Consider the following 24,751-nt stretch of genomic DNA (forward strand, 5'->3'; position numbering starts at 1 on the left):
GGATGAAAGCGTCTGCTAAATGGCATAATAATATTATTATTATTATTATTATTATTATTATTATTATTATTATTATTATAGTCTCCCTTATGACACTAATCAAGTGCCTACATATAGTATACACCATAGACATCATTTACACTCACACACACAGAGTGCTTTGAGCGTCTGGAAATAGAGCTATATAACTCCAATAAATTACTATTAGTCAGGTTAGCTACAGACCTTTGCACATGGCCTTTTTTGTCAAATGTCAATGACCTGGAGGAGACTCCTCAAAACACTTTCATTTCTCTCTCAGGAGTTCCCCGAACAGGAGGACAAACCGGTTCAGCACTGTTACACCACCAACGTGTCTGACCTGGACGTACGCCATCTCCCCGTCATCCCTGTCGAGGATTCCCCGCCCTCCTCTCCCTCTCCTCCTCCAGCTCCTCCTAGTGAACCTGAGCCTCCCACACAACCAGCCTCCCCCTCCCAGCCAGCCTCCCCCTCTCAGCTAGCCTTTCCCTCTCAAGCTCCCTCCAGCCCTGCTCAGACCACCTTTCAGATTAAAACGGAGCCTGCCACCGCCACTGTTCAGATCAAAACGGAGCCTGAGGCTGAGGAGGCCATCCTTCCCCCTCCTGACCCTGTCCTTCTCCCTGACTCTGACCCTGGTGCTGACACTAAGGCTCCTGTTCCTAACTCTGCTGAGGCTCCCGCTGCTCAGGCGGACTGTGATGCCAAGCCTGCTGACCAACCAGCCCCCCAGCCCCAGGACACCCCCACATCCCCCACCCCCAGCCTGGAGGTGATCTCCCCCAAGGTGAAGCACCGCAGCAGGCCCCTCTCGCCCGACCCTGAGGAGATGGTGGTCCGGCCCAAGGTGAAGAAGTGGAAGGGCCTCCGTTGGAAGCGTCTCCAGATCGTCATCACCATCCGTAAAGGAGGCTCCAAGAAGGAGAGCAGCCGCGGGGTCTCAGAGCTCATGGAGCGTCTCCGCATCACCCTGAGACCTGATAAACTGCCCCGGGACAAACGCAAGTGCTGCTTCTGCCACGAGGAGGGCGACGGCGCCACGGACGGCCCCGCCAGGCTCCTCAACATCGACGTGGACCTGTGGGTTCATCTCAACTGCGCCCTGTGGAGCACGGAAGTGTACGAGACGCAGGGAGGCGCGCTGATGAACGTAGAAATGGCGTTGAGGCGCGGGCTCCGCACCCGCTGTGCCTACTGCCAGAAGACGGGCGCCACCAACAGCTGCAGCCGCCTGCGCTGCCCCAACGTCTACCACTTCGCCTGCGGCATCCGGGCCCGCTGCATGTTCTTCAGGGACAAGACCATGCTGTGCACCCAACACAAACTGAAAGGACCCAGCGAGGAGGAGCTGACGGGCTTCGCCGTGTTCCGCCGCGTCTACATCGAGAGAGACGAGGTTAAGCAGATCGCTAGTATTTTACAACGCGGCGACCGCATCCACCTGTTCCGCGTAGGCGGCCTCATCTTCCACGCCGTTGGCCAGCTGCTGCCGTCTCAGATGCAAGCCTTCCACTCTCCGACCGCCATCTTCCCCGTGGGCTACGAGGCTACCAGGATCTACTGGAGTACGCGGGTGCCTAACCGCCGGTGTCGGTATCGTTGTCGTATCAGCGAGACGGAGGGAAGGCCGCTGTTCGAGGTACGGGTGCTGGAGCATGGACAGGAGGACCTGCACTACCGCGACACCAGCCCAGAAGGTACACCCAGACCCTGCTCAGGCTGCCTAAGTTGAAATGTCCAATCACAGAACTGTCCACAGTTAGGGTTAATTTGTCTAAATTGCCATTCATTTGGAATTTAGTTGCTAGTTTTTGGTAATTGCACCATTGCGAACACAGCCATATCTGTAATTTAAATGGAATTGACTCCATCTCTGCAATTTACTAATCTGGTCTGTAAGCATGTCCTGTGTTTCCTGTCCTCCCTCTAGGTATCTGGGACAGAGTGGTTCAGTCTGTAGCTAAGCTGAGAGAAGAGTCTGCCATGCTGAAGCTGTTCACTGACCATGTGAAGGGAGAGGACATGTACGGCCTCACGGTCCACGCCGTGCTGCGCATCACTGAGTCGGTAAGAAGTCCTTTCCGAAATCAGAATCGCCATTTGGCTTTTTCCTCTGCTCTCATTGCTTCCATGAAACCAATGTCTGTGTCTCCAATGAGACCCTATTACCCACACAGTTCCCTACTTTGTGTCCTTTTGACCACCAGAGTCACTATGGCTCTGGTTAAAAGAAGTGCACTGTGGAGGGAATAGGGTGTCATCTGAGATATGGATCATGCTTTTTCATTGTTCATTTCACTAACATCCTGTGGGTTACATTATTAGTTGCCTGGAGTGGAGAGCTGCCAGAACTATGTGTTCCGCTATGGTCGCCACCCTCTGATGGAGCTGCCCCTCATGATCAACCCCACCGGCTGCGCCCGCTCCGAACCCAAGATCCTCACACACTGCAAGAGGTAAGAATGCAGTATAGTCCTCCACGTAGATGGCATAGATAATATGATCATATGCTGTAGCGATACATTTTTTGTATGATCTTAATCCTCACACACGGCAAGAGGTAAGACTGCAATATAGTCTTCAAAATAGATTTATAGTAGTAGTTATAGAAAATAGTATTATAGTATACTAGTATAGAAGGTATAGATATGTTGTTTAGAGAATCTAGATATCGATATGCTGTGTAGAGCAGTGGTTCTCAACTGGTTTTGCCTCGGGACCCAAATTGGACCTGGTTGTCTGTTGCAACCCAATAATTGCATATGCAATTTTGGGGGGGGGCAAAATGCCATCTGGGAAGCAGCAATTTTTTATGCTATATTGATAGTAAATGTAGCAATTTATATGACAAGGGAACAACATTTTCCATTGTCAATCATCCATTTTGCCCATATTCTTGATGAAGAATGTTAGTAAGCTCACTGGTTTGAGACCACAAAATCAACCAAATCGGCTAAATAGCGCTGCTAATAGCTCTATATTGAAAATACTAGCTAATTGAATAAATATATATATTTTTTCAATTATTCTAAAATGTTCATGATCATTTCTACACACTTTCTACCTGACTTTAGTAGTTTAAGTTCAGACTAGAGTAGTTTTAATCTACCACCCAAAAAATAAAATGAAAAAATCTATTTGAGAATCCAGTTGAGAATCACTGGTGTAGAGGATGTAGATAACTAGCTGTGTGGTCTGTTAGTAGTTGATTATAAAGTTGTTAGTTCAGGCCACACATTCTGATTGGTCAAAAAGTGTGTTCCATGCATTATCCACAGTATACAATAATGAGGGAGCTCTCCCTCACTGTCGACATAAATATCCTCAAAGTCATTTTTTGTGTTTCATCAAATGTTATGAAGAGTGACACTTAAACATTTCTAAACTGAATGACACGATGACTGTGCAGACTGACTCTGATCTAGTTCTGTGTCTCTCTCTCTTAGGCCTCACACCCTGAACAGTACGTCCATGTCCAAGGCCTACCAGAGCACCTTCACCGGCGAGATCAACACCCCCTACAGCAAGCAGTTTGTCCACTCCAAGTCCTCCCAGTACCGCCGTCTGAAGACAGAGTGGAAGAACAACGTCTACCTGGCCCGGTCCCAAATCCAGGGCCTGGGGCTGTACGCTGCCAAGGACCTGGACAAACACACCATGGTCATCGAGTATATAGGAACCATCATCCGCAACGAGGTGGCCAACCGCCGCGAGAAAATCTACGAGGAACAGGTGGGTGGCTCTTGAGTAGTCAATAGCAGTCCAGACTATTGAGTAGTCAATAGTCTTTGTCTGTTTAGAGTAGCTGTGATCAGTTGTTGATTTTACACAAAAACTTAACAAAATGGTGAAAAGACAGATAAAGATTGTAATATATTTGTTCATATTCAAGGTATCAGTGGATTGGAATGTTTATGACCTCTCTTCCTGCTTGTTTTCTTCTAGAACCGTGGGATCTACATGTTCCGCACCAACAACGAGCATGTGATCGATGCCACTCTGACCGGCGGCCCTGCTCGGTAAGTGTTGACGTGTACTTTCTCTTTCATATTATGTTTGTCCCCGGTCTCACCCTCTGTTTTCCTCTTTAGCTATGTCAACCACTCCTGTGCCCCCAACTGTGTTGCTGAGGTGGTGACGTTTGACAAAGAGGACAAGATCATCATTATCTCCAGTCGCCGAATCCCCAAGGGTGAAGAGGTAAGAGACCACAGAGAACCCCGGTCATATGCGTGCACTTTTATAGTTTATGTACATACCCAGTATACAGTTTTTGTACCGCTGTGTACATAAGTTTCCTTCACTGATTTAAAGCCCTAAACTGGCTCTTTGGGGGTCTTGGTTGTGTTACGGGAAAGCAGTGTGACAACTTGATGTAAACCTGGCTTTATAAATACATGTAATAATGATATATTACAGCAGTGTCGTTATTGACCCTCTCTGTCTCTTCTCCTAGCTGACGTACGACTATCAGTTTGACTTTGAGGACGATCAGCACAAGATCCCTTGCCACTGCGGAGCCTGGAATTGCCGAAAGTGGATGAACTAAACTAACAGGGAGAATAAGAGGGGAGTCCCTTCTTTCTCCCGGGTGCCAGAACAGAACACTCCTGCTGCGCCAAAGCCTTTAGAATCTTTAGAACTACTTACCCAGTTCATAAGCTGTTCGTAAGCTGTTCATAAGCTGACGAACGAGGAGGGAAACTAACCTCCAAAACAATAAAAGACTAAGACGTTTGCATTCACACCTGTAGCCAAAGGTTTGGAGAGCATTACTGATATAAAAGCAAACAAACCATCTCTATTGACATCCAGCCGAATGGTGGGACAATCTCTTTGTGGATGAACTGTGTCCTCTGCCAAAAGCAACTCTTTCCTCTACCTACCTACCGCAACCCCCTTCAATAACTATGGCTGGAGTACAATCCTCTCTACACCTACCAAATGTTCTGATTCTATCTATGTGATATCAATACTCTCTTAGGACAGACCTCACCTAGAGCTTTGAAGAAAGAAGCCATTTTAAGTACTAAGAACAAACTAATGCATTTTTTAAAGTCTTACCTATCCTTTTCTTCTTCTCCCGCACTCTCCCCTTCCTAACCTAACCCTTAAGGAAAAGAAACTCTCCCATCGTCATTGGTGAAGATTGACTTCCCGACGTGGATATTATTGGCTAGCTAGACAATCCTGAAGACAGTGTCTCTGAGTCTGTATAGAAGAACTATGTATTGTTGATGGAGACGGAGTAGAAAGATGTAAGATAATATAAAAGTTGACCTCTAGAGGCACCAGACAGAAAGACAGAGGTTTTATTATTGTCCTGACTGACTAAAGGAGTTTATAAAGGTGGGTTAGTTGGACCCCCAGTCTACCTCATTGATCTAGTGGGAGTGACTGCTTACTTTGCGTAAAAACTAACTGCTACTGTGGAAAAGGGAGAAGAAAGGTGTCGGTGGGAATGTTTTCATTAGGCTAATAATATAGCCTTCTCGGACAAGCAGGGAAACTTAAAATAGCAGCCGGTTTGCTCTATCTATTCTATGCTGATTTTACAATAATGAGCCAACAATATTATTCCTCATTAATTATGTATTACAGACGGATTAAATTATATGATCGTTTTTTAAGATATCACATTAAGATCAATCACAAGCTTAACAGGTGTCATTAGATGACTCCTGGTCATCCTGGATTTCATGTAGCTACTTTTTTTTGCCATTCTCTGCATATTTATAATGCATTTAGATATCATGCTTTTTAGTTGTGTGACTGAACGCACAATAACATCCACCCTTATGTTGCGGAGGACTGAGCGAGAGATTGGTGTGAATGATTGTTGCTTCCACAGCTTCAATACAAAGTGAAGTAGGATCACGGCGCTAATTTAATAAGAAGTCTTTGGCAAGACGATCAAGTCCAACTACCCTAATGAGTGAAGGAAGTGTAATGTACGCTTGCTGCTTTGTGCCTTTAGGTCACACATTAAGCAGAAAGCTTGCGGGTAATGATGCAAGACAAGACTACTATCCAATTTTGTTTTCCACCTTTTAGTCCTTCAAATCCCATCTGCATTTTAATATTTTCTTTTCTCGTCAACCATGAATCTAGCCTCTTCCTCTCTATATCATGTAGTGGACTGTTGTAAACTTTACTGTAGTGAGTCTTTCTCTGCCTGGCCCTGCCTGTCTAACCACACCACCGCTAGGTGTATTTATAAAGATCCCTGTATTGTGGTTTTCTAGTGGTAGTACGGTCTTCTATACTGGAGGCTTGAATCAAGGGCAGGGGAAGACTTGTAAAAAAGGGCATTTGTTTTCTTTTTTTATGAAATGAATAACAAAGTAGATCTTCAAAGGGGAGAGTTCTGAAGTCTCCATGACGATGTCTCCTGTACTACTTTGTATCCTCTACCCTGACCTAAAACCTCACATAAGAAAAATGCAAAAGTGTACAAACTGTATATATATACTATAGGGGGCAACAAACTCTTTATCCAACCCCTTTTTAAATCAATAAAAATCTAAAATTGTAGAGAAATAAAATTGATGAAAGAAATCAACCACTGGATATCATTTTATCAAAGATTATGCTGTGTGTGTGTGTGTGTATATAGATATATAAATATATGTAAAATGGAGTGTTTTTGCATTTACCTGTTTTTCTATTAGCATTTTTTGCTATAAGCTTTCAAAGACAGTTTGTTAAAATAGGTATGGTCTTCTCCAATGACTTGGATGAGAAGCAAAGAGTGATAAGAGAATGTTCTAGATGCATTATGGAAAGTTGTCAAGATTATTACAACTTCATGAAAAATCACTTGTGTAAAAGCAGTACAAGGGTGCATAGCATTTGTGTATTTATGTACAATTGTTCACGTATTTGTTCATTTACTTTTTAATTTATGCTACTACTTGTCAATTTTACCAAAACCTGTCTATCCCTTGATTGGTCACAATTGGATTATTAGTATGAGTCAGTAAATGGAAAATCTTGAACTCCTCCCTGGCTAGGATATTAGTTATTAAATATGATTCGTGTTTTATTATCTTCCCTATAGAAGTGAATGTGTTGGTATACCTTGTGAAAACGGGCTACTCGGCCTGATGTATGTTATGACTAAATATTCAAAGTTAACCCCGTACTTACCGGAGAATGAATTGCACTCAATAGTGAATGGATAGAGTACTTCTCTAAAAGTGGTAGATATTGCTAAAGTATCTGAGTCAGTGATATTTTTTTCTTGGTATGTTTATTTGAAGGGAAGACCATGACAAGACATTTTGTCGCTCACTGGATTTTAGCCTAAATAACTTCTTCCTACCTTCTATCATGTTTGAATATCTAATTTAAGTTCTCGGCATATCTTATAATTTAAATAAAGAGCTTGCTAAAAGTTGAACTTTTTTTACCTAACTTTTTAAAAATGTTTTACATCTGTACAGCCGAGCTGCTTTTAGGGAATATGAATAAATGATCATTTTTATTGTATGTGGCATGTTTTGTATGGATATAATTTTGAATTGTACATATGATGCCAGAGGTTTCATCTCTTTCTATACAGGTTCCCCCCTCCCTCCCCATCATCCATGTCTCTGCTTTTATTTCTTTTAAAGAAAAATAAAATGCATTTTAAATATAATTTGGAATCGTATTTTCATTTAAATAAAACATGCGAGTTGAGAATTGCATGCTAAATTGCAGGCTAAAGCGACTCAAAGAAGACAAACTAATTCAAAACTTGTATTTTAATGTATATCACCTACCTACCATATGTACACATTTTCTAACTAGTCCTGAAAAAATATTAGTTTAACATGGTTTTTGAAATATTGAAGAGGTGTTTACAGTATGAATAGGACGTTTGGTATAACAAAAAACAAATTCCCATGCTAAAACATGGACAGGAATATTTGATTCTCATGACAACCATCTCTTCCTCAAAACCCTCATGAAATACCAGGATAGATTGACCCCAAAATACTCCGTCATATATCCTTCCCAATGTTACAGTAGCAGCAACATACATTTACTGGGGTATATACGCCCCAAATCCAAAGGAAAACAAATAGAAAATGTATACTTTTTTTCCTCTGCATTCTATACATTTTACCTCAGTAAAAGACTGAGGTCCCAGTGTTGAGACAGCCTCTTGTTCTGCATGCCATCATCAGAACACATTGTATCCTGTTTCAGAGTGCCCAGTTCCAGTGTTAACATTTATAATAGATATCCAAGCCTATTCTTGCCCCGTTCAGTCAAAAATACCATATTTTTCTGAAAATGAATACAAAAATGGTGAGATGAGCTCATAGTTACATCACGATATCATTAACTAGCCCAGTGTCAATAAAGGAAAGATCGATAGCTACAACCCAAGAAAAACAATGAATAAAACAGATGTGTTTTCCTGAGGTCTGTGCCAAGCTCTCATTTGAGTTCTGCATCTCAGAGAAACCAGCTGAAAGTACCATTGAAAATGTCACTGAAAAATGACCACAGTACAGATAGAGAAAAGAGATGCCTATGTTTTGTATACAAATCAAAATGTATCCATCAGTAGCGTCTACAGTAAAACAGTATTTTCATTGCCATCGTTTATGCCTCTTATAGACTCCAGTCACCCAAGTCAGACTGTTCTCTCTGCTACCGCACAGCAAGCGGTACCCGGAGTGCCAAGTCTCAGTCTAAAAGGCTCCTTAACAGCTTCTACCCCCAAGCCATAAGACTGCTGAACAATTAATCAAATGGCCACCCGGACTATTTGCGTTGTACCGGTATCCCCTGTATGTAGCCTCATTATTGTTACTTTAGTTTATTTAGTAAATGTTGGTTAAGGGCTTGTAAGTAAGCATTTCACCTGTTGTATTCGGCGCATGTGACAAATACAATTTGATTTTGATTTGATATTTGCTCAGTCTATTGGATACCAGCACTACCCACAGGTGAAATAAGGGAAATGGCTATTTCGTTAAAATGAACTTGAGAAAGCTAGTGGTTATCGACATCGGCGCTACCCTAGCTAACTTATCACATATGGAGAAAGTTGGACTGAATTCAAATATGCTACAGATCGATCACTCAACATCTTTGACTGGCTTCTTAAATCACATCAAATCTCAGCGTATTCATCAAAATATGAAATAAAAACACTTAATAAATAAAACCATTCCAAAAAGCAACATCCCTGCCACATTTCAAAACATAACTGGACCAAATATCAAATGTGATACATGTAGGAGTCACATACAAGGAGTGCAACATGTTTTTGTGGGGTATTCAAGTAGCAGAATGCACAGTCTGTTTTAATGCTTGACAAGTCTGTTAAATGACCAATGTGAAACGTTGTCCAATCAGCTATTCCAGGCTTCTGAAAGCTGTATAGGAATGGCTGTAGTCTACTCCGCTGATGTACAGTGAACTAAAATATTAACGCAACATGCAGCAATTTCAAAGATTTTACTTAGTTACAGTTCATAAGGAAATCAGTCAATTGAAATAAATAAATTAGGCCCTAATCTATGGATTTCACATGACTGGGAATACAGATATGCATCGGTTGGTCACAGATACCTTAAAAAAAAAAATGTAGGGGAGTAGATCAGAAAACCAGTCAGTATCTGGTGTGACCACCATTTGCCTCATGCAGCGCGACATCTCCTTCACAGAGTTGATCAGGCTGTTGATTGTGGCCTGTGGAATGTTGTCCCACTCCTCTTCAATGGCTGTGTGAAGTCGCTGGATATTGGTGGGAACCGGAACACGCGGTCGTACACGTTGAGCATCCCAAACATGCTCAATGTCTGGTGAGTATGCAGGCCATGGAAGAACTGGGACATTTTCAGCTTCCAGGAATTGTGTACAGATCCTTGCGACATGGGACCAAGCGGCGGATGAATGAACAATGGACCTCAGGATCTCGTCACGGTATCTCTGTGAATTCAAATTGCCATCGATAAAATGCAATTTTTTCGCAGTTTATGCCTGCCCATACCATAACCCCACCGTGGGGCTTTCTGTTCACAACGCTGATATCTGCAAACACAACGCCATATGCGCTGTCAGTCATCTGCCCGGTACAGTTGAAACCGGCATTCATCCACGAAGAGCACACTTTTCCAGTGTGAAGTCGGTTACAATGCCGAACTGCAGTCAGGTTAAGACCCTGGTGAGGACGATGAGCACGCAGATGAGTTTACCCGAGACAGTTTGAGCTGAAATTCTTTGGTTGTGCAAACCCAGTTTCATCCGCTGTCCAGGTGGCTAGTCTCAGACGCTCCTGCATGTGAAGAAGCCAGATGTGGAGGTCCTGGGCTGGCGTGTCTGTGATTGTGAGGCCGGTTGGATGTACTGCCAAATTCTCTAAAACGACATTGAGGAGGCTTATGGTAGAGAAATGAACATTCAATTCTCTGGCAACCGCTCAGGTGGACATTCCTGCAGTCAGCATGCCAATTGCATGCTCCTTCAAAACTTGAGACATCTGTGGCATTGTGTTGTGTGACAAAACATTTTAGAGTGGCCTTTTATTGTCCCAGCACAAGGTGCACATGTGTACTGATCATGCTGTTTAATCAGCTTCTTGATAATCCATCCACCTGACAGGTGTGGCTTATCTTGGTAAAGGAGACATTTTCACTAACATGTAACCAAATTTATGCACAACATTTGAGAGAAACAAGCTTTTTGTGCGTATGGAAAATTTCTGGGATCTTTTATTTCAGCCCATGAAATATGGGACCAACACTTTACATGTTGCGTTTATATTTTTGTTCAGTATATATTGTGACGTGTCCATAGAAGTGACTTTCCTGCCTTATAAGGTTGGTTTCATCCTGTACAGATGGTTGGGTGACAACAAGTGCGTCTTCTGCTACTCTCCCACACTCTCCCAAAAGCAATAAAAAAAGCAACACTTTGCCATGAAAAGAAACAAATCAAACTCATAACAGAATATTCTTTAACTTAAAAATGTGCACATAAAACCACATTATGAATATGAGTTTTCAGGAAGTAGCTAGTCTTGTGGCAAAAAAAAGATGTACAAAATATTACAAACGAAATTCCTGTCACTGTACAATAGTAATAATTACTGCCTCGGAACAAAGTAAAACTGAACAGGGAGGTTGGTGGTGATAATAATGGTAGTATTAACATTTATCGTGTTGTAGTGTGGTGGCCCATGGAGTGGGTGAAGGGAAGAGGGAAGGAGGAGAGGAGGTTGGGATAACCTGGTGAATAAGGCCATAGTGAGGGTGGGAGGAAGAAGAGAAGAGGGGAGATTCTCAGTAGTTTTGGCTAAAAAGGTGAGGTAGGCCTTGTCACAACTTGGTGTGGCTTTAAAACTGGCAGCATTTCGTCTCAGTCCTTTCCGTGTTCTTTTCCATGGGCCCTGGTCAAAAGTAGTGCACTAGATAGGGAATATGGTGCCATTTGGGACACAGCCCATGTCTTCTATCGTTGTACCGTCCGTCCCACTCTTATCTTACATCTTGATGTCCTCCTCGACACTGAGCTGAGACAGGGTCTTCTTGATGCGTAGAGCTGTGAGGCGGGCCGCTCCGTTAGAGTACCAGCACTCCCTCATGATTTTACCCATCACACGCAGAGACTGGAGGATGAGAGAGGGGGGGAAAGGAAACTACATCAACTATATCTTTCCACTAGTCCCAATGGTGGAAAGGAAATGTCAAATGACTTGTGAATAAAGAATGAATAAAGTACAATAAAAATAATTGCACCATTTTTTGTTTTCACCATATTTACATTTAAATGCAGTCAATTGCTAATAACTTATGACTAGACACCAATGCAATGTTTCTGTCCAGTGTATTTGTTCTACCTCGTAGCTCTGCCACCAGTTGGGCACATTAGGCCTCAGCCTCTGGTCACACACCACCTTCCTCATCTCATCTATGGAGGGGTCAGAGGGCACCAGGTCAAAGTAGGGCAGCTGGTAATCCTCGTGGATACCTGGGGGCAGAACAGAGGGAGAACCTGGTCAGTCACATGCTCACATCTAAGAAGATTGTTCTATCATATTAATGTGGTGCTTGACAAGTGAAAGTGTGTTTCAATTAAACTACATTACAGTCAGACTGCACAGAATCACTAATTTACAAATCACCATGTATCCCAAATAACTACTCGTGATCAAAAATGAGTGATTGTGCGATGCCTTGCTTAAACTGATCCCCTCAAAACGTGCTAAAGCACTTCTCCAGGCATTGTGAGATCGGATCATCTGCAATAATGACGACAAGGTACCCAGTCAGTGTCTTACCTCCAGTGTTGCAGCGGCGTGCTATCTCCCAGTACACCAGCCCCAGGGCGTAGATATCAGCACACTTAAACGAGTCAAAGTGTTTCATGTTGATGGTCTCCTCCAGGACCTCTGGAGCCATATACCTGGGTGACGGACAGACAAACAGGTTTCAACTAAAGGAAAGGAATATGTTTTGCATGCCAGCATATCACTGAGATATGGTCTCAAATCAGTCAATTCAGGAGACGAATTGAAAAAAACAACTCAAATGATTGAAAAGAGAAGTCAGTATTTAAATAATATTTGGTTTTCAATGTTCATGTCCTGAATTGAATGAATAGACTGCATAAAATAGATATGGCAGCTAGCGGGACCAGTACCTCTTGGTGCCAACACGCTGGTTTTGGGCGATGTCTATAGTATCAGTGATGGACTCGTGGCGTACTGCCAACCCCAGGTCAGCGATGGCACACATGCCATTCTTCTTCACCAGAATATTCTTAGACTTCAGATCACGGTGGGCGATACCAGGCTTACCTAGAGAGGAGCACACACTGAGTTGGAAGACTGGAATGGAAGGAGCACAGGAGCACACAACAATATTTAAACCAGGTCATCAACTGTCGGTACTGTTAAACATTTGTAATGTATACTAGCTCTACTATCTTTCAATGTAAACTGTAAAGTATTTAGTCTGTAATGTCTTTTTAGTAATGTGTTGGACCCCAGGAAGATTAGCTGTCGTCAAGGAGTCAGCTAATGGGGATCCTATAAAAATAGTGAAGGGTGTAATGTGTAAAGTGATGGGAGCAAAAGTTAACTGGCTAACTTCGTGATAGTGGTTTGTTGTATAACCCCCTGGCTACCATGTTAATTAGGAATGTGTTTTAACACATACGGTGCATTTGGAAAGTATTCAGACCCCGTCACTTTTTCCACATTTTGTTACATTACAGCCTTATTCTAAAATTGATTAAATAGTTTCCCCCCCTCAATCTACACACAACACCCCATAATGACAAAGCAAAAACAGGGTTTTATACATTTTTGCAAAGAATGAAATATCACATTTACATAAGTATTCAGACCCTTTACTCAGTACTTTGTAGAAGCACCTTTGGCAGCGATTACAGCCTCGAGTCTTCTTGGGTATGACGCTATAAGCTCGGCACACCTGTATTTGGGGAGTTTCTCCCATTCTTCTCTGCAGATCCTCTCAAGCTCTGTCAGGTTGGATGGGGAGCATCGCTGCACAGTTATTTTCAGGTCTCTCCAGAGATGTTCGATCAGGTTCTAGTCCGGGCTCTGGCTGGGCCACTCAAGGACATTCAGAGACTTGTCCCGAAGCCAATCCTGTGCTGTCTTGGCTATATACTTAGGGTCGTTGTTCTGTTGGAAGGTGAACCTTCGCCCCAGTCTGAGGTCCTGAGCGCTCTGGAGCAGGTTTTCATCAAGGATCTCTCTGTACTTCGCTCCGTTCATCTTTCCCTCGATCCTGACAAGTCTCCCTGCCGCTGAAAAACATCCCCACAGCATGATGCTGCCACCACCACGCTTCACCGTAGGGATGGTATTGGCCAGGTGATGAGCGGTGCCTGGTTTCCTCCAGATGTGACGCTTGGCATTTAGGCCAAAGCGTTCAACCTTGGTTTCATCAGACCAGAAAATCTTGTTTCTCATGGTCTGAAAGTACTTAAGGCAAACTCCAAGCGGGCTGTCATGTGCCTTTTACTGAGGAGTGGCTTCCGTCTGCACTCTCTACCATAAAAGCCCTGATTGGTGGAGTGCTGCAGAGATGGTTATCCTTCTGAAAGGTTCTCCAATCTCCACAGAGAAACTCTGGAGCTCTGTCAGTGACCATCGGGTTCTTGGTCAACTCCCTGGCCTAGGCCCTTCTCCCCCGATTGCCCAGTTTGGCCGGGCGGCCAGCTCTAGGAAGAGTCCTGGTGGTTCCAAACTTCTTCCATTTAAGAATGATGAGGCCACTGTGTTCTTGGGGACCCTCAATGCTGCAGAAATGTTTTGGCACCCTTCCCCAGATCTGTGCCTCGACACAATCCTGTCTCAGAGCTCTACGGACAATTCCTTCGACCTCATGGCTTGTTTTTTGCGCTGACATGCACTGTCAACTGTGAGACCTTATATAGACAGGTGTCTTTTTCCAAATCATGTCTAATCAATTGGATTTACCACAGGTGGACTCCAATCAAGTTGTAGAAACATCTCAAGGATGATCAATGGAAACAGGATGCACCTGTTTCCATTGAATTTCGAATCTCATAGCAAAGGGTCTGAATACGTATGTAAATAAGGTATTTCAGGTTTTTCTTTGTTAAATGTCTAAAAACCTGTTTTCGCTTGTCATTATGGGGTATTGTGTGTAGATTGATGAGGGAAAAAAATAAATGATATCCATTTTAGAGTACGGCTGTAACGTAACAAAATGTGGAAAAGTGAAGGGGTCTGAATACTTTCCGAATGCACTGTATGGTCCGTATTCATCTCCCAGCTGTGCATACCCTGCGTTCCCAGTATCTCCATGTGTAGGTGAGCCAGGCCGCTGGCAGCAGACAGGGCCAGTTTGATCATGCCCTCTATTGTCACAGAATAGTAGTTCAGGTAGTCAAACAGAGAACCGTACTCGTGGTAGTCTGAGACCAGCCACAACTGGGTCCATGTGCCGTTATCTGCGAGAGGAGAAAGAGAGCGAGAGAGAGAGGCACAGAAAGACAGAGAGAGGATAATTCTACCGTCAATAAAAATGTTGAGTCAACAACGGCATGTTGATGAAATTCACCATCATAGCACCAAGGATATCTTCACTTAACATGAATGTCTGTGTTGTAAGTGTGCGTGTACACGTGTCTCTGTGTGGTGCTGTAGTAGAATGGTGATGGAACGCTCACCTTTATTGTCGGCGGCGATGAATCCCAGGATGTTCTCGTGTCGCAGCATGATGGTCTGGTAGATCTCAGCCTCTCTGAACCACGACCGTTCCTCTCTGGACGAGAAGATCTTCACCGCCACGTCTCCTCCACGCCACTTCCCCCGCCACACCTCCCCGAAGCGGCCCTTCCCTATGATCTCCTGCAGAACGATGGTCCTGGCCACCGTACGCTGCACGAACAAGGGCAGGCCTGCAGGAAGCAGCAGAGAGAAGAGCAGATAGGAGGACCACTGATGCCACTGGGCTTTTACCTAAATACAAACGTCTATCTATACACATATGTATCTATTGTGTTACGTACATATATGGCTAAAGGATATTCTAAAAATTGAATGAATCCCTAGGCTAATGGGACCTCTGTTTGCAGGCGAGGGTAGTTTACGGCTAAAAAATAAACGTGCTTTGCGGTTCTATGTATAGAACCAAGCAGTGTAGTCTCAGTCTACTCACCAGAACCAGACCCGGAGGTGGACATGTCATAGAGGAGGTCCTGCAGGGTCTTGTCCTTGGCCAGGTAGAGGTGTTCACAGGAGGGATCCTCAACCTCCAGCCGCTGTCTGTGGCTGTACGAGAGAAAATATAATCTTTGTCAGAAACGAAAATGTATCTTCTCAACCGCCCCCCAAATACACACAGCCCTCCGGTTGCCAGTTCCGTTGCCACTTTTACAACCGGCACACGATTTGAACCAACAACCTTCCGTATACTGGCCAACGTCGCTGACCTCTAGGCTACCTGCCATCCCATCTGTAGGGCCTACTCAGGAGATGGTATACCTGGGACCAGAGACTCACCTGTAGGTCCTCTGGTGATGCTGGAAGAGGAATAACCCCACCAGCAGCAGCATGCAGAGCAGGAAGACAGGCCCTGCGATCACAGCCACCAGCTCCACCGGCCCCCAGGGGCCTCCAGAGCCCACCCAGCCCAGCTCCCCTGGTTTCACAGGGACTGGAGCGAGGGAGAAATTGAGAACAGGGTGTTAGCAGTGGGATTACCATCTTTCCAGTCTAACCAAAACACAAAGGGTGCCTCTCAATAGTCCAAAGTGGCTTCCTCCCTTCATCTCCTCTCCCTTATCTTCACTGATATGAAAACATTGGAGGGGTAAACGCTGAATGGTTGCTATAACGGGGTTGCTTTCACCAGTCCTGTTCTTTCAAATTAGTACAGAGAAAGGAAAGGAGACAAGAAAGCTATTTGGGTGGAATGCACAAGCAATATGCAGCCGGTGTGATTTCGGCTTTACTCACGCGAGGGGACCTTGAGGTCGACGCTGTTGCAGTAGTCAGTGTAGCAGCAGTGTGTGTTGAGCAGTCCCTCAGCACTCAGACAGTAGAAAGGTTGGCCAGGGGGCACAAGGCTGTCTCTGGCGATACAGATCCTTACATGCTGCTCATGCCCCTGGATGAAGGAGGTGGAGGCCATGCATGCCCCGTCAGTCTCACACTCATAACCAGACTTCTCACAGTTGGTGCAGTTACACCGCAGGGCTGGGGGAAAGAGGGAGGCAGGAGGTTAGAATGACTGCCAGTTAGGTATGAGGACTATCATACTACAGGTGCTTGAAATCAGAGACCGAGATAACAGGCATGGGGTGGAATGAATTGGAGAGAACTTCCCAGAACAGAATGCGATGAAGAACAGTTGTTGATGGCCTATGCTCCTTGAGCAATACGCCTTTAGTCCAGTCTGTAAGAAGACAACGTTTGAATCACTGCAGTACTCACTTGTCCATCAGAGGGCATCCTAAACCAACAATACAAGCCTCAAAGTACATTCCATCGACTGGACTAGCCAGGAGAGAACGCCATTCAGAATAGACTCAACAATACAGCCAGTGGAGTACGGTGCGTGCAAACTCTGGTTTAGCAGCAGACAGAGACCCGGACGGAAACCAGTTCCTCTACTGCAGAGGAAGCAAAATACACCATGGAGAGGAGACTGTCCTGGGAGGCAGAGACAGCCAAACCCCCAATGCAGCATTCTGCTACTCAAAGAAAAGCAAGAGAACACTGTGTCACGATCATAGCTTTGATTTAAAGACCGCAGCACAGACAGTTTGATAGGGGCCTGTTTTAACCAGCCACTCAAAACCAATCACTCTGGCTTTAGAGGAAATTGAAAGCAAGACTAGAACAAAATGGCAACAAATTCAAACAGAGGGAGACAGGGTGAATTCAGGTCTGCTGCCTCCTAAAAGACGCTTCTAAAGGGCTAAGCTTTGTCAGACATCAACACCCTCCGGATGGAGAAAAAAAATAGGATTTACTCTGAAGCTTTCTGCTAATCCTCTCCCTATTCTGGAGGTTTTTCCAAACAGCCCTTGAGCCCTCTCCTCCTGTCCGGTTAGTTTAGTTTATTTGTAGAAACAGAAAGACAGTTTGTAACAGTAAAAAAAAAAGATTCTGTGCAGGAGGGGGAAAAAAAGCCCAAAAGGGCTTGTCGAGTACCCCAAATGGTCATAAATCACACAAACAAACAAACGATAAAATAAAAACTAGACTCGAGATAAAGGAATAGAAACTCAAACAGAAAGTCAACTGTGATGGACAATAGGTGCTTCTTAAACAATTTAAAACAATGACAGGGATAGCTTAGCAAAATCAGACGGGAATGAGTTCCAGATCATAGGGCTTTTATAGGTCATTTGGAATTGAGAATTGGTTGTTCTTGAATATGGGTGGCATAGCCATTGTCGTTTCTTGTTGAGTAGTTATAGAATTCATGTGACAATAAAATACACTGCTCAAAAAAATAAAGGGAACACTTAAACAACACATCCTAGATCTGAATGAATGAAATAATCTTATTAAATACTTTCTTTACATAGTTGAATGTGCTGACAACAAAATCACACAAAAATTATCAACGGAAATCAAATTTATCAACCCATGGAGGTCTGGATTTGGAGTCACACTCAAAATTTAAGTGGAAAACCACACTACAGGCTGATCCAACTTTGATGTAATGTCCTTAAAACAAGTCAACATGAGGCTCAGTAGTGTGTGTGGCCTCCACGTGCCTGTATGACCTCCCTACAACGCCTGGGCATGCTCCTGATGAGGTGGCGGATGGTCTCCTGAGGGATCTCCTCCCAGACCTGGATTAAAGCATCCGCCAACTCCTGGACAGTCTGTGGTGCAACGTGGCGTTGGTGGATGGAGCGAGACATGATGTCCCAGATGTGCTCAATTGGATTCAGGTTTGGGGAACAGGCGGGCCAGTCCATAGCATCAATGCCTTCCTCTTGCAGGAACTGCTGACACTCCAGCCACATGAGGTCTAGCATTGTCTTGCATTAGGAGGAACCCAGGGCCAACCGCACCAGCATATGGTCTCACAAGGGGTCTGAGGATCTCATCTTGGTACCTAATGGCAGTCAGGCTACCTCTGGCGAGCACATGGAGGGCTGTGCGGCCCCCCAAAGAAATGCCACCCCACACCATGACTGACCCACCGCCAAACCGGTCATGCTGGAGGATGTTGCAGGCAGCAGAACGTTCTCCACGGCGTCTCCAGACTGTGTACGCTGACAGCATGACCGGTTTGGCGGTGGGTCAGTCATGGTGTGGGGTGGCTGGAGTGTGTCAGCAGTTCCTGCAAGAGGAAGGCATTGATGCTATGGACCGCCCGTTCCCCAGACCTGAATCCAATTGAGCACATCTTGGACATCATGTCTCGCTCCATCCACCAACGCCACGTTGCACCACAGACTGTCCAGGAGTTGGCGGATGCTTTAGTCCAGGTCTGGGAGGAGATCCCTCAGGAGACCATCCGCCACCTCATCAGGAGCATGCCCAGGCGTTGTAGGGAGGTCATACAGGCATGTGGAGGCCACACACACTACTGAGCCTCATTTTGACTTGTTTTAAGGACATTACATCAAAGTTGGATCAGCCTGTAGTGTGGTTTTCCACTTTAATTTTGAGGGTGACTCCAAATCCAGACCTCCATGGGTTGATAAATTTGATTTCCATTGATAATTTTTGTGTGATTTTGTTGTCAGCACATTCAGCTATGTAAAGAAAAAAGTATTTAATAAGATTATTTCATTCATTCAGATCTAGGATTTGTTGTTTAAGTGTTCCCTTTATTTTTTTGAGCAGTGTATAAACACAACATGTAAAGTCTTGGTCCCATGTTTCATGAGCTGAAATAAAAGATCCATGAAATGTTCCATACGTGCAAAAAGTGTGCCTTGTGCTGGGGACAATAAAAGGCCACTAAAATGTGCAGTTTTGTCACAACACAATGCCACAGATGTCTCAAGTTGAGGGAGCGTGCAATTGGCATGCTGACTACAGGAATGTCCACCAGAGCGGTTGCCAGAGAATTCAATGTTCATTTCTCTACCATAAGCCGCCTCCAAATGTCATTTTAGAGAATTTGGCAGTACGTCCAACCGCCCTCACAACCGCAGACCACGTGTAACTACGCCAGCCCAGGACCTCCACATCTGGCTTCTTCACCTGCGGGATCGTCTGAGACCAGCCACCCAGACAGCTGATGAAACTGAGGAGTATTTGTCTATAATAAAGCCCATTGTGGGGAAAAACTCATTCTGATAGGCTCCCCAGTTGGTGGGCCTATGCCCTCCCAGGCCCAGCCATGGCTGTGCCCCTGCCCAGTCATGTGAAATATTTTTGTTCAGTATAATATCTGGGAGAGCACTTTGGATGCATTGGGCAAATCATTTATATACTGTAAATCAGAAATAGTGGCCCAAGAACTGATCTCTGCGGCACTACACACTTAATCTCCAGAGAGGGGGAATCTATTCCTTGGAAAGTCACATTGCTTTCTATCCTTTAGATAGCTGGAAAACCAAAGCAGAGATTGTTCAGTCACGCCCATAGTGTCACATTCTTATAATAAATATTATGATCAACAGTATCAAATGCTTGAGATTTAAAAAACAAAATGTATGATCTTTGCAATAATTTGCCTTATGTATTTAGCCAATTAAGTAACAGCCATGTGGAGTGAGATCTTCTGAAACCACACTGATGTTTGTATAACAGACTTTCCTTGTTAAGATATTTGATTAATCTGTTATATGCAAGCTTTTCTAACATTTGAGATAGCCGGCAAAATTGAGATTGGTCTGTAATTTGTAAAGTTTGCTGCATCATCAGCAATGAGCACTAGTCTCGCTTGGTCTAACTGGTAAACCAAGCCAGACTGTGTTAGTACAAGCTTCAACCTTCCTCTGTACGTTTATTTCTGTTTGTAGCATTAACAGCAACGGATCTCTTGCAAAAATATCCATCCTCAAATTTACATTTACATTTTATTTAATCAAATCAGAAGAACTAGTCTATAAAGGTTTAAAACACCACTTTCTTCCTGAGCTACTCCTGCTACTGTAGTTTCACCACTCTCTCCTTAGGATCCAAGTATCTTTGAGTTAGTGACACTCCCCCCCACCCCACGCACTCAGTCTTACGCAACCCACTTCCCTTAAGTTTACTCATTCCCACACACATATTGCACCATCACAATGTGTGACTGACATGCAAGTGGCCATACCACCCCACCCAACAAGTCATGGGAGCCATTCCCACAGTTCAACTGCTGTGTGTTTGCGTAGGTGTGTGTAATGTGTCCTGCGTGTCTACATGCGCCATGTACAGTGCATTCGGAAAGTAGAGACCCCTTCACTTATTCCACATTTTGTTAAGTTACAGCCTTATTCTAAAATTGATTAAATTAAATGTTTTCCCCTCAATCTACACACAATACCCCCATAATGACAAAGCGAAAACAAAATTCTCTGGTCTGATGAAACCAAGATTGAAATCTTTGACCTGAATGTCAAGCGTCACGTCCGGAGGAAACCTGGCACCATCCCTATAGTGAAGCATGGTGGTGGCAACATCATGCTGTGGGGATGTTTTTCAGCGGCAGGGACTGGGATACTAGTCAGGATTGAGGGAAAGATGAACGGAGCAAAGTACAGAGAGATCCTTGATGAAAACCTGTTCCAGAGCGCTCAGGACCTCAGACTGGGGCAAAGGTTCACCTGCCAATAGGGACAACGACCTTAAGCACACAGCCAAGACAACGCAGGAGTGGCTTCGGGACAAGTCTCTGAATGTCCTTGAGTGACCCAGCCAGAGCCCGATCAAACATCTCTGGAGAGACCGGAAAATAGCTGTGCAGCAACGCTCCCCATCCAACCGGACAGAGCTTGAGAGGATCTGCAGAGAAGAATGGGAGAAACTCCCCAAATACAGGTGTGCCAAGCTTGTAACTTCATACCCAAGAACACTCAAGGCTGTAATCGCTGCCAAAGGTGCTTCAACAAAGTACTGAGTAAAGGGTCTGAATACTTACAGTACCAGTCAAAAGTTTGGACACACCTACTTATTCAAGGGTTTTTCTTTATTTGTACATTGTAGAATAATAGTGAAGACATCAAAACTATGAAATAACACATATGGAATCATGTAGTAACCAAAAAGTGTTAAACAAATCAAAATGTATTTTATATTTGAGATTCTTCAAATAGCCACCCTTTGCCTTGATGACAGCCTTGCACACTCTTGGCATTCTCTCAACCAGCTTCACCTGGAATGCTTTTCCAACAGTCTTGAATGAGTTCCCACATGTTGGCTGCTTTTCCTTCACTCTGCCGTCCGACTCATCCCAAACCATCTCAATTGGGTTGAGGTCGGGGGATTGTGGAGGCCAGGTCATCTGATGCAGCACTCCATCACTCTCCTTCTTGGTCAAATAGCCCTTACACAGCCTGGAGGTGTGTTGGGTCATTGTCCTGTTGAAAAACAAGTGATAGTGGTACTAAGCCTAAACCAGATGGGATGGCGTATCGCTGCAGAATGCTGTGGTAGCCATGCTGGTTAAGTGTGCCTTGAATTCTAAATAAAATCACAGAAAGTGTCACCAGCAAAGCACCCCCTCACCATAACACATCCTCCTCCATGCTTTACGGTGGGAACTACACATGCGGAGATCATCCGTTCACCCACACCGCGTCTCACAAAGACATGGCGGTTTGAACCAAAAATCTCAAATTTGGACTCCAGACCAAAATGACAAATTTCCAGCGGTCTAATGTCCATTGCTCGTGTTTCTTGGCCCAAGTAGGTCTCTTCTTCTTATTGGTGTCCTTTTGTAGTGGTTTCTTTGTAGCAATTCGACCATGAAGGCCTGATTCACACAGTCCCCTCTGAACAGTTGATGTTGAGATGTGTCTGTTACTTGAACTCTGTGAAGCATTTATTTGGGCTGCAATTTCGAAGGCTGGTACCTCTAATGAATTTATCCTCTGCAGCAGAGGTAACTCTGGGTCTTCCATTCCTGTGGCGGTCCTCTTGAGAGCCAGTTTCATCATAGCGCTTGATGGTTTTTGCGACTGCGCTTGAAGAAACGTTCAAAGTTCTTGAAATTTTCCGTATTGACTGACCATGTCTTAAAGTAATGGACTGTCGTTTCTCTTTGCTTATTTGAGCTCTTCTTGCCATAATATGGACCAAATAGGGCTATCTTCTGTATACCCCCCTACCTTGTCACAACACAACTGATTGGCTCAAACACATTAAGGAAATCAATTGCACAAATTAACTTTTAAGAAGGCACACATGTTAATTAAAATGCATTCCAGGTGACTACCTCATGAAGCTGGTTGAGAGAATGACTAGTGTACAAAGCTATCATCAAGGCAAATGGTGGCTATTTGAAAAATCTCAAATATAAATATATTTTGATTCGTTTAACACTTTTTTGCTTACTACATGATTCCATGTGTCATTTCATAGTTTTGATGTCTTCACTATTATTCTACAATGTATACAATAGTAAAAATAAAGAAAAACCCTTGAATGAGTAGGTGTCCAAACATTTGACTGGTAGTGTATGTAAATGTGATCAGTTTGTATTTATTTTTATAAAATTGCACAAATGAAAAAAACAAAAAACTGTTTTTGCTTTGTCATTATGGGTTAGTGTGTGTAGATTGATGGGGGGGAAAAAAGCTATTTAATCAATTTTAGAATAAGGCTGAAACATAAAATGTGGAAAAAGTGAAGGGGTCTCAATACTTTCCGAATGCACTGTACATGCACACATGTAGACACACATTGTCTTGCTATTTCATGTCAGCAGCAGTGTGTGTGCAGTTTCTTGTAATTGTCATTCTCGTCAGCAACAGCACATGGACTGCTCCTGGAGCCAGGGCCAGCCGGGGAAGTGCCAGTAACTCCTAGTGGAGCGCGTCCAAGTTCACTGCAGTTCACACGCAAACACAGACACGGAATTTCCTGCAGATTACACAGAGATGAAGCAACAGGCTGAGATAGAGAGAGAAAGAGAGAAAAACAACCCAGTGCCACATCCTAATCTGAAGCCTAATGGAGCATAGTTTAACTAAATAAAGGCAGGGAGAAGGACCCGGGCCGAGGCTACTGCAGACTTTCTATAGCCTGATGTGATGACTGTCCCATACACACAGACAACACACATAGTTCACAGAAGTTTTCAAAACATCAGGGAAAATATCCATTCAAAGGAGGGGGGGGGGAAATCAGCCTTGAACTAAGGGATGGAGAAATACGGGCTGCTATGCCAAAGTGGCCCGCCCTCTGCATAGCTCTATTCCATAATTATTAATTTTTTTACTCCCTAGTCCTTGCCGATGACAAGCATTCCCATAACATGATGCAGCCACCACCATGCTTGAAAATATGAAGAGTGGTAGTCAGTGATGTGTTGTGTTGTGTTTGCCCCAAACATAATGCTTTGTATTCAGGACATAAAGATAATTTCTTTACCACATTTTTTGCAGTTTTGTTTTAGTGCCTTATCGCAAAAAGGATGCATGTCTTGGAATAGTTCTCTGTACAAGATTCCTTATTTTCACTGTAATTTAGGTTAGTATTGTGGAGTAACTACAATGTTGTTGATCCATCCTCAGTTCTCATATCACAGACATTCAACTCTGTAACCGTTTTAAAGTCACCATTGGCCTCATGGTGAAATCCCTGAGCAGTTTCCTTCCTCTCCCGCAACGGAGTTAGGAAGGACGCCTGTATCTTTGTAGTGACTGGGTGTAGTGATACACCATCCAAACTGTTATTAATAACTTCACCATGCTCAAAGGGATATTCAATGTCTGCTTATTATTACCAATAGGTGCCCTTTGCGAGGCATTGGAAAACCTACCTGGTCTTTGTGGTGGAATGGTTGTTTGAAATTCACTGCTCGACTTGGGGACCTTACAGATAATTGTATTTTTTATTTATTTAACCTTTAAATAAAAGCCAGTTGAGAACAAGTTCTCATTTACAACTGCGACCTGGCCAAGATAAAGCAAAGCGATAAAAACACAGTTACAGTCAATAATATATATATACATACATACATACACACACACACACAGTGTGTGCAAATGTGGTCCTCTGTAGCTCAGCTGGTAGAGCACGGTGCTTGTAACGCCAAGGTAGTGGGTTCGATCCCCGGGACCACCCATACACAAAAAAAAATAAAAAATGTATGCACGC

General features: G+C 43.9%; 2 protein-coding genes across 3 annotated transcripts in view; one reads left to right on the top strand and one right to left on the bottom strand.

The window, feature by feature from the left end:
• LOC311149992 (histone-lysine N-methyltransferase 2D-like) overlaps positions 1 to 7,512 on the top strand; it is a 59,235-nt gene extending 51,723 nt beyond the window's left edge. The window contains exons 44-50 of the mRNA XM_084187225.1: positions 302 to 1,718; positions 1,952 to 2,088; positions 2,347 to 2,477; positions 3,468 to 3,753; positions 3,967 to 4,040; positions 4,113 to 4,221; positions 4,478 to 7,512. Coding sequence (XP_084043351.1) covers positions 302 to 1,718; positions 1,952 to 2,088; positions 2,347 to 2,477; positions 3,468 to 3,753; positions 3,967 to 4,040; positions 4,113 to 4,221; positions 4,478 to 4,570 — 2,247 coding nt within the window. The 3' untranslated portion in view covers positions 4,571 to 7,512. The remainder of the gene's footprint in view (positions 1 to 301; positions 1,719 to 1,951; positions 2,089 to 2,346; positions 2,478 to 3,467; positions 3,754 to 3,966; positions 4,041 to 4,112; positions 4,222 to 4,477) is intronic.
• Positions 7,513 to 7,751: 239 nt separating this feature from the next.
• Positions 7,752 to 24,751, bottom strand: part of LOC311149993 (activin receptor type-1B-like) — a 33,528-nt gene continuing 16,528 nt past the window's right edge. The window contains exons 2-10 of one of the 2 annotated variants that reach the window (XM_084187227.1): positions 16,484 to 16,723; positions 16,028 to 16,181; positions 15,684 to 15,796; positions 15,193 to 15,423; positions 14,806 to 14,973; positions 12,667 to 12,823; positions 12,305 to 12,429; positions 11,864 to 11,994; positions 7,752 to 11,632 (exon numbers count right to left, since the gene is read on the bottom strand). In XM_084187227.1, coding sequence (XP_084043353.1) covers positions 11,507 to 11,632; positions 11,864 to 11,994; positions 12,305 to 12,429; positions 12,667 to 12,823; positions 14,806 to 14,973; positions 15,193 to 15,423; positions 15,684 to 15,796; positions 16,028 to 16,181; positions 16,484 to 16,723 — 1,445 coding nt within the window. In that variant the 3' untranslated portion in view covers positions 7,752 to 11,506. Of the gene's footprint in view, positions 11,633 to 11,863; positions 11,995 to 12,304; positions 12,430 to 12,666; positions 12,854 to 14,805; positions 14,974 to 15,192; positions 15,424 to 15,683; positions 15,797 to 16,027; positions 16,182 to 16,483; positions 16,724 to 24,751 lie in introns of both variants that reach the window. The other variant, XM_084187226.1, reaches the window with a different exon arrangement.

Source organism: Coregonus lavaretus, assembly GCF_964263955.1.
Source record: "Coregonus lavaretus genome assembly, chromosome: 22".
Classification (NCBI taxonomy): Eukaryota; Metazoa; Chordata; class Actinopteri; order Salmoniformes; family Salmonidae; genus Coregonus; species Coregonus lavaretus.